This window comes from Phacochoerus africanus, chromosome 2 (genome assembly GCF_016906955.1).
Source record: "Phacochoerus africanus isolate WHEZ1 chromosome 2, ROS_Pafr_v1, whole genome shotgun sequence".
Lineage (NCBI taxonomy): Eukaryota > Metazoa > Chordata > Mammalia > Artiodactyla > Suidae > Phacochoerus > Phacochoerus africanus.
The window spans coordinates 272,290,249-272,302,816 of NC_062545.1; the positions used below are offsets into that span (position 1 = coordinate 272,290,249).

The 12,568-nt window shown below is 59.9% G+C and overlaps 1 protein-coding gene across 14 annotated transcripts in view; it reads left to right on the forward strand.

Annotated features, from left to right (window-relative positions):
* The window catches only part of DNM1 (dynamin 1), a 49,602-nt gene extending 37,100 nt beyond the window's left edge, over window positions 1-12,502 (forward strand). For 4 of the 14 annotated variants that reach the window (XM_047768541.1, XM_047768539.1, XM_047768542.1 and 1 more), the window contains 7 exons: window positions 3,495-3,604; window positions 4,683-4,794; window positions 5,514-5,525; window positions 5,891-6,061; window positions 7,193-7,434; window positions 7,793-8,008; window positions 11,227-12,502. In XM_047768541.1, coding sequence (XP_047624497.1) covers window positions 3,495-3,604; window positions 4,683-4,794; window positions 5,514-5,525; window positions 5,891-6,061; window positions 7,193-7,434; window positions 7,793-8,008; window positions 11,227-11,299 — 936 coding nt within the window. In that variant the 3' untranslated portion in view covers window positions 11,300-12,502. Of the gene's footprint in view, window positions 1-3,494; window positions 3,605-4,682; window positions 4,795-5,513; window positions 5,526-5,890; window positions 6,062-7,192; window positions 7,435-7,792; window positions 8,009-9,413; window positions 9,416-10,264; window positions 10,302-11,226 lie in introns of those variants that run through there. The other 10 variants (XM_047768545.1, XM_047768543.1, XM_047768549.1 and 7 more) reach the window with 8 other exon arrangements.
* The last annotated feature ends 66 nt before the right edge of the window (window positions 12,503-12,568 follow it).

Genomic DNA, 12,568 nt, shown 5'->3' on the forward strand with positions numbered 1-12,568 from the left:
TACAACCTTCCTGTTTTCCTGCTCCAGGGCGTGCCTCCTCCTCCGTGGCCCCCACAGGCCCATGACACACACGAGTCCAGCTGCCAGACACCCTGTTAACCCCTGCACCCCAGTGCCCCAGACCTTGACAGTGGGAGGGAAACACCCAGGGTGCCTCCAGCCCAAGGGGCCAGGAGTGACGGGGTCCCACAGAGGCACCACGCCAAGCCCTCCCTGCCCCCGCCCCCTGGGGCGCGGAGAACCCCTGCCACCTCCCTCCTCTGCTGCTGGTCTCCTTTAAGAATGAGTCTATTTGGCTTCCACATCTGGATTCCAGAGGTGACCAGAGAGCAGGGAGGGCTGGGGTGGCGGGGGCTGGGGGGGTGTGGTAATGAAGTCCAGCTGGCCAAGGGGTGGGGGAGGGACCCTCTTTTCCCTGTGGGGGCTGTTCAGCCGGGGAGCCCAGAGGGTGCGCTCAGCGGGGGAGCGGAGCGTGGGGTGGTGGCCTGTGATTTTGGTCTCCAAGCCCCCTCCTTGATCCCTGCCCCCCCCAAGTGGCCCCAGGCCGGTCCCCCCTCCCCACCTTGGGCGGGGCCCTCCGTCATCACTGGCGGGGGCGCCAAGCCATCTGGACCTCATTACCCCCAGCCCTGGCCTCTCCCAGAGCACAGGGGCCCCTGGAAGGGATGGAGTGTGAGATGGCGGGGCACACGGGTGTGGGGGGCTCCTCCTGCTCGGGGAGGCTCCCTAAATGTGCCCATGACTGGGGATGCCCACGGCTGGCCCCACAGCTCCTGGTGCCTCTGTGTTGAGGTTCCTTAGCTGGGGCCAGGGGACAGTGTGACCTGGGCTGAGGGCCAGCGACTGGCTACAATGGGGGTGGGTATAGCTGAGAGGGGCCCCCTTCTTGTATTTGTAAGGGGTCGTTTTTGAGCCTTGTGTGTACATTTGAGTTGAGTCCCATGGGGAGCTGACGTTGCAGTGTGTGTGTGTGTGTGTGTGTGTGTGTGTGTTGGGGGAGTGGGGTGGGCCATCCGTGCTGGGAGCTGGGGGTCTATGTGAGGCTTGTGGCCATGATGTGTGGGTGTTTCGTAGGAGCGCATTCGGGGGATAAGCATCTGGGTGGGTTCGGTTCATGAGGTCTGCATGTGTGTTTGGAGACAGACCGTGTGTGCCTGACGTGGGACCTCGGGTGTGCGTGCCTGTGCTTGGTGTGTAAGTGTCGGTGTATACATGTGACGAGTGGGCTGGTGGAGGGAGGGTATGCGTGTGTACTGTTCGAGAGTATGTATTGTCTGTGTTCGGTACATACAGATGGGAGAGGGCCAGTGTTCCATTGTGAGTGGGTGTGTGTGTCTGTATGTGCGTGTGTGTGCATGCACGTGTGATGTGTGTGTGCTTAGGACATGGGTGTGGGATTTAAAGTTCGCATGTGGGAATGTACGTTTCTGGGTTGTGGGGGTGTTGGGGCTGAGGCGAGGTTTTGTGTGTGTGTGTCGGGGGGATGGGGGTAGATTTTTGGGGTTAAAACAGCTGGGGTCATGGAGGTGGTCCAGGCTGGGGGGACGTTGACCTATCTCCCTTCTCCATCCAGTCCCGAGCCTTCTGGACTTGGGGACTTGGGTGGCCCTCTGGGCAGACAGGCAGCCGCCCACATCCCCAGCCCTCCCTGCTCCCCCATCTTCCGCCGCCACCCACCCTCCCAGCCACCCATGCCTCTGTGCCTCCCCCCAGCCAACCCTGTGCCCCCCCACTAGCCCCCTGCCCCAGCTCCAGGCTCCGGTCCTGGGATGGCGGGTAGGGGTCCATCCGGCTCTCCAGCGGTGGCGCCGAGGGTCTAACCCAGCCCAGCCTAACCAATGTGCAGACTACTGTACAATTTGGGAGTCCTGAACAGATAGTCTAAACACTGGGTAGACGGAGTGGAGGTGTCCTCTGATCCATCCAGGCAGCCGGGTCTGTCTGTCCGTCGGATGAGAGCTTCGGCCCCATGTCTTGGAGATGCAAGGCCCCCAGCCCAGCCCAGCCAGCCCGGGGTCCCCTCTCTGCTCCGACTCCCCTTCTGCCTCCTTTGACGTGGCAGGGGTGAGCGGGAGCTGTGGCTGGGGAGGAGGGGCCTGGGGAGGGGGCCGGCCTGCAGGAAGGAGGAGGCTGCTCCTACCTAGTGTCCAACCCCAGAGCGCAGGGCGGGTTGCGGCGGGGCCTCCCTCGAATGCTTCCAGATGTTCCCTGGCCGGGTGTGCAACTTCCTCCTCTCCTCCCCCAGCCACCCTCTGGGGCTCCCGGCCACCCGCCTGGCATAAAGAGGGCTTTATGTGGCTGGACGGGCCAGGCGAGTGTGGGGGGCAGAGGGAGGTGGGCAGGATAACGCCAGGACGGGGATCAGGGCGAGACCCATGCCCAAGCCCCGAGTCCCCCCAAGCCCCGAGTCCCCCAAGCCCCACACAGACCCCCTCACACACCACCCCCAGGCACTGGGTGGACTAGGGGGGTACAGGCAGCAGAAACCCCTCCCCTCCTCCCATAGCCCCAGCCTGGGGTACCTCCCAAAGATGCCTGAGAATCCCCTCTTGGACAGAGAAGCCCACAGAGGCATGTCAGCCCATACCAGGGGAGCACACATGTCACGTGGGCCTGGCACCCACACGCCCATCCACAGATGCACGTAACTCCTCCCAGACCATACAGACAAACCAAACTGATTCAGCCCATTATGCAAACGATATGCATGTAAATATGTGCACACACAGCACGTGTCCCCCAGGCACCTTCGTGCAAAACACAGACATTTACAACCACCACCTACACCTACAGAAGTATGCTCACACACACACACAGCCAGCCTGCCACCTCCTCAGGCACACTTGAACACACCCAGGGACACATGGGTGTGCATAATGGTGAGAGGACACGTGCTCAGGCACAGCCACACAGCCACACACGTTGCACACACAGACTCACCATCTCCAGGCTTGCGCTGTGTGCCTGATTGCTAACACATGGGCGGCTGTGGGGAGTGGGCTGAGCCAGCTCTTTGATGGCTGGTGGCCCCCCTTCCCTGTCTCCCCAGTCAGGAAATGAAGTCAGAGGCTTATCCAAAGCAGGCCCTATTGGCCAGACCCGGGGCGAGAGAGGCTGGGGTCCCTGGCTGGGACTGGCCTGGCTCCCCTCCAGGGCTTGATTAGGCTGGGACGTGGCAGCCAAGCTCAGCCAGGCCACCCTGGGCTCTTGGGCTCTGCATGATTGCAGAGGTAGTGGGAAGGGCCTGAATGCCGTGGGGAGCCATGCGGAGCCGAGGCGCCCCCCCAGGCCCAGGGCTCTGAAGCCAGGTTTGCATCAGGGAGAGCCTGTGCTGTGAAAGGGGGCTGTGCCGTGCCTTGGGGTGTCCACAGGCCCAGGGCCACTCTGGGGGTCCACCGCCCAGCCACCGCCCCCCCAGCATAGAGCCTCCTTAGGGGGTGAGGCGTGGCAGAGAACAGGGCCAGCCTCACCCACCACTCCTGCCTCTCCTCCAGGAGAAAGAGAAGAAATACATGCTCTCCGTGGACAACCTGAAGCTGCGGGACGTGGAGAAGGGCTTCATGTCCAGCAAACACATCTTTGCCCTCTTCAACACGGAGCAGAGGTGCCTGCCTGCCTCCTTGGGGGCTGGGGGAGTAGAGAGGGTCCCCCAGATCCGGAAGGGAGAGGGACCTGGCGCAGGCCCTCCCATCCAGTCCTTATTCAACACGTTTGTTGAGCTCCTACTCGGTTCCAGGCTTCATGTCTGTATCGCAGGCCTGTGCTCCCTCCCCCTCTTCCTGTCTCCCTCCTTCCCTCCCTCCCTCTCTCCTCTTTTTCTCCCTCCCCCCCTCTCTTCCCTTCTCCCTCCCTCCTCTTTCTCCCCACCTCCCCTCCTGTCCTTCCGCAGTCACCGGTTGAGTACCTGCCCTGCCTAAGATGCTAGCCCCCTTCTCATGTTGTTCAGTGTCCAGTGGGACCGGCGCCAGTACCAGGCCTCTCACCCCCCAACCCTCTAGTGGACTTTCTCCTACTCAGAGATGAGGTTCAATACAACTGCCATCAGAGTCACCTCCCCTGCCATCAGGGGTAAGCCAGGGGGCTGAGATCTAAGCCAGACGTTGCACTGCCATGGGTGCCCCTTTTATGAGGGCTCAGTCCCTCTCTTTCTTTTTTTTTTAATGTTCTCTTTTGTCTTTTTAGGGCCGCACCTGCGGCATATGGAGGTTCCCAGGCTAGGGGTTGAATGGGAGCTCCAGCTGCTGGCCATAGCCACAGCCACAGCAACTTGGGATCCAAGCCACATCTGTGACCTCCACCACAGCTCAAGGCAACAGCGGATCCTTAACCCACTGAGCAAGGCCAGGGATCGACCCCATGTCCTCATGGATACTAGTCGGGTTCGTTAACCACCGAGCCACACTGGGAACTCCTCAGACCCTTTCTAATAGAGTATTTTACCACTCCTTCTGCTGAAGCCTCACAAGAAGCCTAGGAGGCAGGAATTGTCGTTACCAACCCATCTTCCAGATGAGAAAACTGAGGCTTAGAGAGAGGAAGGGACTTGCCCAATGTCACCCAGCTGGGAAATGAGAAAATCAGGACTGGCCCCCAGGGCATCATGACCCCAGTCCACGCATGCCCTTAACCAGCAGGGTGAGTGGCCTTTGCCCTGTCTCTCCTCCCCACCCGCCCCATTGCAGGAATGTCTACAAGGATTATCGGCAGCTGGAACTGGCCTGTGAGACACAGGAGGAAGTGGATAGCTGGAAGGCCTCCTTCCTGAGGGCTGGCGTGTACCCCGAGCGTGTTGGGGTGAGTGACAGGGGAGAGGGGGCACGCTGCTTAACATGGGGTCCCTGGGGTCCATCCTCAGGGATGCCAATCATGCCATATTCTTGAGCTTTTCTTGGGCTCAGAAATAGCTGGGGGAGTTCCTGTTGTGGCTCAGCGGATTAAGAACCTGACCCAATGTCCACGAGGATACTGGTTCCATCCCCGGCCTCACTCAGTGGGTTGAGGAGCCTTGCTGCCAGCTTCAGTGTAGGTCGCAGATGCAGCTCAGATCTGCCATGGCTGTGGCTGGGGTGTAGGCCGGCAGCTGCAGCTCCAATTCGACCACTAGCCTGGGAACTTCCATAGGCTGCAGGTGTGGGCCTTAAAAAAAGGAAAGAAAAAAAAAGAAGAAAGAAAGAGGGATTCTCCCCCTACCTGCCCTGGGGTGGGATTGGAGTTAAGCCTTCTTTCCTCCCATCCTTCTCCAGCGCAGTTTACATACCCTTCCTCTGCCTCAGATGGCCTTCTGCATCCTTTTTGTATGATGGTAGTTTCCTGCGACCGCCTTCACTTTTCTCCCCACTTTCACTGGGACAATGTCTAGCGTTGCCCTTGGGCTGGGGAGCAGGGCCCTGGGTTCACTCCACCTCTCCTTGTTTTTCCTCTCTGCGTCTGCTTCGGCTGTGCTCGATGGTGGTGGCGGCGGTGGGGACAATGCTGGTGTGGTGACCTCCATGGCTTTGGTGTGGGCCTCCCAGGACAAAGAGAAAGTGAGTGTGCCCGTCCCTCACCTTCTGCCAGGCATCTCCAGCCTAGAGCCAAATCTGGCCAGATCTTTTGACTTAGGAAGGGACCTTGGAGATGTCCTTGCCTGGTTTATGGACTGGGAAAAGAAGGCAAATTCTAGGCGCTAGAGTCACTGCCAAGATAAGGCTGATTGAGAGGCTGGGGTCCTGAGAGACTCTGGGGTGGGCAGAGCCCAGAGCTATGGGGGAGCTGGCATCTTTGTATACAGGCCAGTTGCTTCTCCTGTGCTTCAGTGTTCCAGGCCCCCTTAAAGGAGTGGGACCCCGGGATGCCTGGAACCTGGCCTGGAGGGTCCAGACACCCTAACGCCCTCTGTTCTCAATGGCAGGCCAGTGAGACGGAGGAGAATGGCTCGGACAGCTTCATGCACTCCATGGACCCCCAGCTGGAGCGGCAGGTGGAGACCATCCGGAACCTCGTGGACTCGTACATGGCCATCGTCAACAAGACCGTCCGGGACCTCATGCCTAAGACCATCATGCACCTCATGATCAACAATGTGAGTGCATCAGCGCGCACGCGGGGGAAGGGGGCCCTTTGGGGGACCGAGGAAGCAGGTGGCCAGGTTGGCCTGGGTGGGACAGAGTTTGGGGAGGGAGGCGCAGGGCCACACCAGAGCTGTCGAGTAGAAATAGAACATGAGCTTCGTATATTACTTTGTAGATTCACATACCCAAACGTGCTTCACTGTTTTCCAGAAGGGGCTAGGAAACTGCATCTTTTAAGAGCTCCCACACCGTGTGTTGAAATACACACCCCCACAGAATCACTTCCAACTGTGGCTTAGTGAAAATACACGGCCGGAGGGAAATGAGAACCCTGTTGGAATCCTGGCTTTGCCGCAAGTTCGCTGGGTGACTTTAAGCAAACCACCTACCCTCTCTGAGCCTCTGTTTTCTTATACGTAAAATATGGATAATAGTAGAGTTGAGGATTCAATGAGTTCCCTGATGGCCTAACAGTTACAGATCTGGCGTTGTCACTGCTGTGGTGCCAGTTCGATCCCTGGCCCAGGAACTTCTGCGTACCAGAGCAAGGCCAAAAAAAGAAAAGTGCATGACAACACACCACCTGGCATGTAGGAGGTGCTCGGCATGTCATTAAATAACGAATAAATGAAACAGGCCTATGGTATAAAAAAAAACCCCTCAGGATCTCTCCATATATGTTCCAGAGCCAGGGGCAGGTAACATCTGGAGATTTTAAGAACATTAACCCACCCCCTACATGCAGAAGCTTGCACTGCACCCAGTTCAGGCACACATTGACACCTGTTATTCAAGGACTCAGGAGATTTTAAACTGTCCTCTTCCTTACTGAGGTCCAGTGGAGCATACAAGTCCTTGGAAACGGTGTAACTGCCTTCTTTTACACTGAGAAAGCTGTGTGGCCCGTTGTCCTGGTTCCATGATAGGCCCTGAGTGTCCACCCAGATCTATGACCTTAAACAGTTCACTCTTCTTCTCTGGACCATCTGAGAAAAAGAGCAAGGGAAGCAAGGGAGATCTCTTGAGTTTAGGCGGTGGCAGAGCCCCATTCCCGAGCTCCAAGTCCTAGTCGGGGCCGGCGGGGCGGGCAAATTGGTACAGGCCTCAAGTCCAAACCCTCTCCTCTCTTTGCCTGCCCTCAGACCAAGGAATTCATCTTCTCGGAGCTTCTGGCCAACCTCTACTCGTGCGGGGACCAGAACACACTGATGGAGGAGTCCGCCGAGCAGGCGCAGCGGCGAGACGAGATGCTGCGCATGTACCACGCACTGAAGGAGGCGCTTAGCATCATCGGCGACATCAACACGACCACTGTCAGCACGCCCATGCCCCCGCCCGTGGACGACTCCTGGCTGCAGGTGCAAAGCATACCGGCCGGACGCAGGTACCAGGGCCGGCCCCCACGGCCCCAAAGCCCCCCAGCCCGGGGCCCGCGGGAGGAGGGCCGGGACCGGGCAGTGGCGCGCCCGCGTCACCGGGGCGGCTCCCACCTGGAGCGAGGGGCGGAGCTTAGAGAGGGGCGGGGCTTTTGCGGGGCGGGGCTTGCCGTGGAGCGCTGGCTGCGGGGCGGGGCGGAGCGTCTGGGGCCGGGCTTTAACTCGGCCGAAAACCCTAGGGCGCATCGGGGCGGGGCTTGTGCGCATGGGCGTGGCCGGCACCGGGCTGGGGGCGGGCCCTCTGGGTGGGCAGAGAGGCTCAATCTTTCTCTCCCCTCCTTGTCCTTTGCTCCCCGTCGCCCGCAGGTCACCCACGTCCAGCCCCACGCCGCAGCGCCGAGCCCCCGCCGTGCCCCCAGCCCGGCCCGGGTCGCGGGGCCCTGCTCCTGGGCCTCCGCCTGCTGGGTCCGCCCTGGGGGGGGCACCCCCCGTGCCCTCCAGGCCGGGGGCTTCCCCTGACCCCTTCGGTCCTCCCCCCCAGGTGCCCTCGCGCCCCAACCGCGCCCCGCCCGGGGTCCCCAGGTGAGTAGGGCTGAAAGCGGCGGCAAAGACCGCCGAGCGGGCGTGGCCGGGAGGGAGGTGGGGCCGGATTCTGGAGCCCCGGCGCTGGTCGCCAGACCTGGCCCTCTCCATCCAAGTCACTCGGACTGTGGGTGCCAGAGCCACGAGGAAGTGTGGCAGAGGGCTGGCGGAGCCTGCTCCCCAGGGAGTGCTGAGTCCCGCAGGTGGTCGTTTCTGGGGAGGGGGCCGTGGGGCACCTCCCACCTGCCCCCATCTCTCCAGCACTTGCATGGCGCTTCCATCCTTTTTCACTGTCTCCCACACATTGCATCCCTTCCCCTTTCCCTTCCTAGCTGCTCTCCTCCGTTCTCCATTCCATCTATCCCATTCTGTCCTCTACTTCTCTCTCCCAGCCCCCAGTGAGCCCTCAGGTCTGAGGATCTGACTGCCCATCCTCTCCGGATTTATAGACTTACACTCAGGGCTACCCGGATGCCCCCACTTCCCAGTCCTGACTCTTTGGACCTGTGCCAGGGGGATGTCTGGCCTCTGGCCCACAGGAACAGAGGCCAGGCTGTGACTGTGTGACCAGCAAGGTGTGTGATGTGTGTGTGGGCGTGCACACGGGTGTGAGAGTGTACGAATGGCACCCAGACATGGGATAGGACATGGAGCAGCTAGGGCAAGGGTCCGGGAGCCATGGGGCAGCCGGATGGCTTTCTCCCTTCCCCCTGCCTCTGGCCTGGACCAACGTGGTGCGGGGGCGGGGGGAGGCAGGAGCCGATGAAGGCTGCCCCATTCCCAGAGATTTTTCCAGAGAAAAGGATTCTACTTCATCCCTTGGCCTTGCCTTCTTGATTCATGAGCCTCTTTCAAGGAAGCCCACTCTGATGGCTCACTCAGTCTGCCCTGTTTCTACTGGCCATGTTCCCTGTGAGGAACAACACATCAGACCCATAGCATTGGTTTATGTTTCCAGATGGCTGGAGGGTAGGGCCGCGGGTTCTAGCCTCCAGGAACCTAAAATGAAGCAGAGATGGGACCTGCTCTGTGGTGACCCGATGACCAGGGCAGATGGGGTAAAGCAGGCAGCCCTGGGCTGCAGTGGGCCTTTAGACAAGTCATTTTCCCTTCGAGGGCCTCCGTTTTCCTTCTCCCAAATGGTATTTAACATTCTGCCTTTCTCCCAGGGTTGGTGTGGGGATCAAGGGAGATCTTGGCTATAAGGATGCTGCATTAACAGCACCTGTGGTTACAGGCGTTCTTTGCTAACTTCCGACGTGCCTTCAGATTCTCAAGGGTATTTGATATGCCCGGGCCTGTGCTGAGGTTTGTCATGAGAACTGTAAGCTTTGGTACCTGTTCTAACTCTCGTCTGACTGACACATGGAAAACCTTTGCCAAGTCATGGCTTCAGGGGCGAGAGCAGTCTGGGCAGCTTCAAGGTAGTGAGAGCCAGGAGCTGATGGAGAGAAGGCTCCGGTGGTGAGGAGCAGGGAGGGCGTTGAGGTAAGGAACGGCAGGTGGGCAAAAGTTTGGTGCAGGGTGCCTTGAGAGCCACTGGCCTGAGCAGAGTGCAGATAAAAGGAGGAAGAATAAGGAAAGGTTGCCCTGGAGTTCCCTAGTGGCTCAGCAGGTTAAGGAGCTGGCACTAACACTGCTGTGGCTCTGGTTACAGCTGTGGTGTAGGTTCAGTCCCTGGCCCAGGAATTGCCCTGTGCTGCAGGTGTGGCCAGAAAAAAAAAAAAAAAAAAAGTTGTCCTTGTGGAGGCAGGTTTGAGAACCTTCAGACTCCACAAAAGAGGTTGACTTATTGGGACTCAATGCTGTGGGCAATAGGGAGCCAGGGAAGGCTCTTGGGTGGAGACATGACAGCTGAACCCTAAGAAAGCAAGACCTGTCCCTTCTGGAGCAATGCAGGTGGCCCTCTGAGCACGCCAGGCACGAGTGTGCAGGGAGCTGGTGCAAATGCCTCCTGTGTGCAGGCGAGCTTCTGTGTTGTGACCCAGCCCCCGCGTGTGCTTCAGTGTGCCAAGCGGCTGCATGCCCCAGGTCCATGCTGCACGCGCCGGCCAGTGAGGATGCCGGGCAGGGGGAGGTGGGGGAGGTGTATGCGTGCTGTTCGTGGGCATGTGTGTCAGCGTGTGCATGCAGGGCCATGGGGCCTCACCGCATGTGTGTGCACGCCCGGGCGTGTGCGTGTGCGTGTCCCCCACCCCCAGGCCTGCCCCCGTCTGAGCGTGTGAACTGCCATGTTGATTTCGTGCTGTCTTTCAGAATCACTATCAGTGACCCCTGAGGAGCGTCAGCCACGGTAGGTACAGGCCTCTCCGCCTGCTGCATGAACGGTGTGTCTGCCCCCTGCCGCACCAGCTCCACATTGCAGGGCGCACCTGGGACCTCAGAGGCAGGCCCCCCTCCCTCGCCCTTCTGCAGCTCCAGACTTATTCTTTCCTCTTTCTGTCCTCGCTGCCAGCTGGCTCTCTCACCTCCCTTTCTCAGCGAGCCTCGGGACTCAGTGCCACTGCCCAAGGCCCCCGTGGCGGAGCCTGGGGAGGTCTTGGAACAGGCTCCGCGCCCAAGCTGGCCGACCTGGCTGCTCTCTGGAGCCATCAGAGAGAACAGAGAGCTTGTGGTTCTTGGTGTCAGGGGCAGGGAGCTTGGTGAGGGTTGTGTGTAGGGCTGGACTCAGGCAGCCAGAGGCCTTGGCACCTCACTCGTTCCCCAATCTGAACCGCGCTGCCGGGGCAGGACAGTCAGCTAGCTGCCAGCCCGGGAGCTCTGGAAACCGAACCCACGATAAAGCAACGGAGGTCAAGGTCCCACCTCCTTTATCGCGCCAGCAATCGAGCAGCGATTTGGAGTGAAGGCTCTGGTTGCTGGATGATTTCAGAAAGCCTGAGTGCCCCATCCACACCGTCAGCCCAAGGGACACCTCACAGGCCAAGCAGGCCACTGAGCCCCTTCCCCTGCCTCGAGGGTGTTGTCACATAGGCTAGTGCACAACAGAAGGCAACGTCCTCGCCCCCTGGTGAAGCACTGTAGCCAGTCCCCAGGCTCATGGACCTGGGCCTGATGCTCTTAGGGGTGACCGACACTTTTCAGCCAAGGAGTGACAGTGTCCGCCGACCTGGGCAAGTCAGCTTCTCTGAGTTCCGCCCCAGCTGGGCCCCCAAACGCCCAGCGAACCCACCTGCCAATGCACCCGTGCTGACTCTTGCTCTTCTGCTTTTCCCCAGCAGGAAGGGCCCAGCCTCACCTACGCGACCTGCAGTCCCCCGGCCACCTGAGGCTCCCCTCTTAGACTTATAAGCCTGTGGCCGCTGGCATCCGGCCACCTGCCCTTCCTCCCTCCCCAGGGTCCCGTCAGAGGACTCCTGGGCTTTCTGCCCACCCAGAGGGGCCTTGAGCGCTCCCCTCCAGCCAGTCTTTGTAGCTTTGCCCTCCTGGTTCAAACAGTGTTCTTTGTCTTGTCTTTCTCCATCAGGCCTGGTGGCTGTCACATGGGGCTCATGGCCCCATGTTTCCCCAGGGCTAGGGGTGGCCCTAGGCCAGTGGGTTCAAAGACAGGAGGGCCAGAGAAGAGGGAAGCCAGAGGGGGCCGAGCACGTGTCTGGAGCTGTGGGTGCACTGCCTGGTGGTGTGTGAGAGACCAGTGTGTGTGGCGGGGGGTGCTGTCCCAGCCTTTATCCCAGAGCCCCATGGAGCTCTGGCCCCCCGCCCATCTTCCGCTCCTTCCACCTTCCCTTTCTCGTCTCTCTCCTCTATTCCAGAAGCTGGCCCACACCCTTCCCCGTGTCTTCTGCCCCCGCCCACCCTCCCCCCACCGCTGGGCTCGAAGGCCCTTGCCTTACCAGCTCTCCCCCCCCCCTTTCTCTCCTTCTCTCTTTGCTTTCTCGCCAACTGCCAGCCGATCGGGTCAGGCAAGTCCATCCCGTCCTGAGAGCCCCAGGCCCCCCTTCGACCTCTAGCCAGATCCCTCCTAGTCCTCGGAGACCTCCCTTTCCAAGCCTGCCTGGACGGCTATTCTGTGACTTGACAGTGGCTACCCAGCCCCAAAGCCACCCCCTTCATCTGTGACTTAGTCTGTTGTAGTGGTGAGCTGACACATCCAGGCGCGATGTTGGTGAAACTTGTGCCCCTCTGTGGTGTTGCTCCTGCCCCGTTCTACAAATATCTATAAATACTCATGTACACACACACACACACACACGCACAGCCGCCACAGCCTCGCCTCTAGTGTTGGGATCAATCACCACGCTGCCCTTGAGGAGTCTTGTGGCCTGACTACAAGGGATCACTGTCATCCTGGCATCCCCTCCAAAGCGTGCCACCTCTGATGAGCCTCCCTGTCAACGCCTGGCCTGCGGACAGCCAGCCCCTCTGCCCCTGTCCCCTCCTTCCCCACCTCTTTGAGTGTGGGGGTGCTGTACTGGCAGCTGCGTGGTTCTCTGACCGCTACCAGTCTTGCTGTCTCCTGGCTGAGAATAAAACCCATTTCTGGACAATGGGGAACACTGTGTCCTCTGCTGGCTTGTGTTCTCTGTGGCGCTCCCGGGGAGGCAAAGGTTTAAACACTGG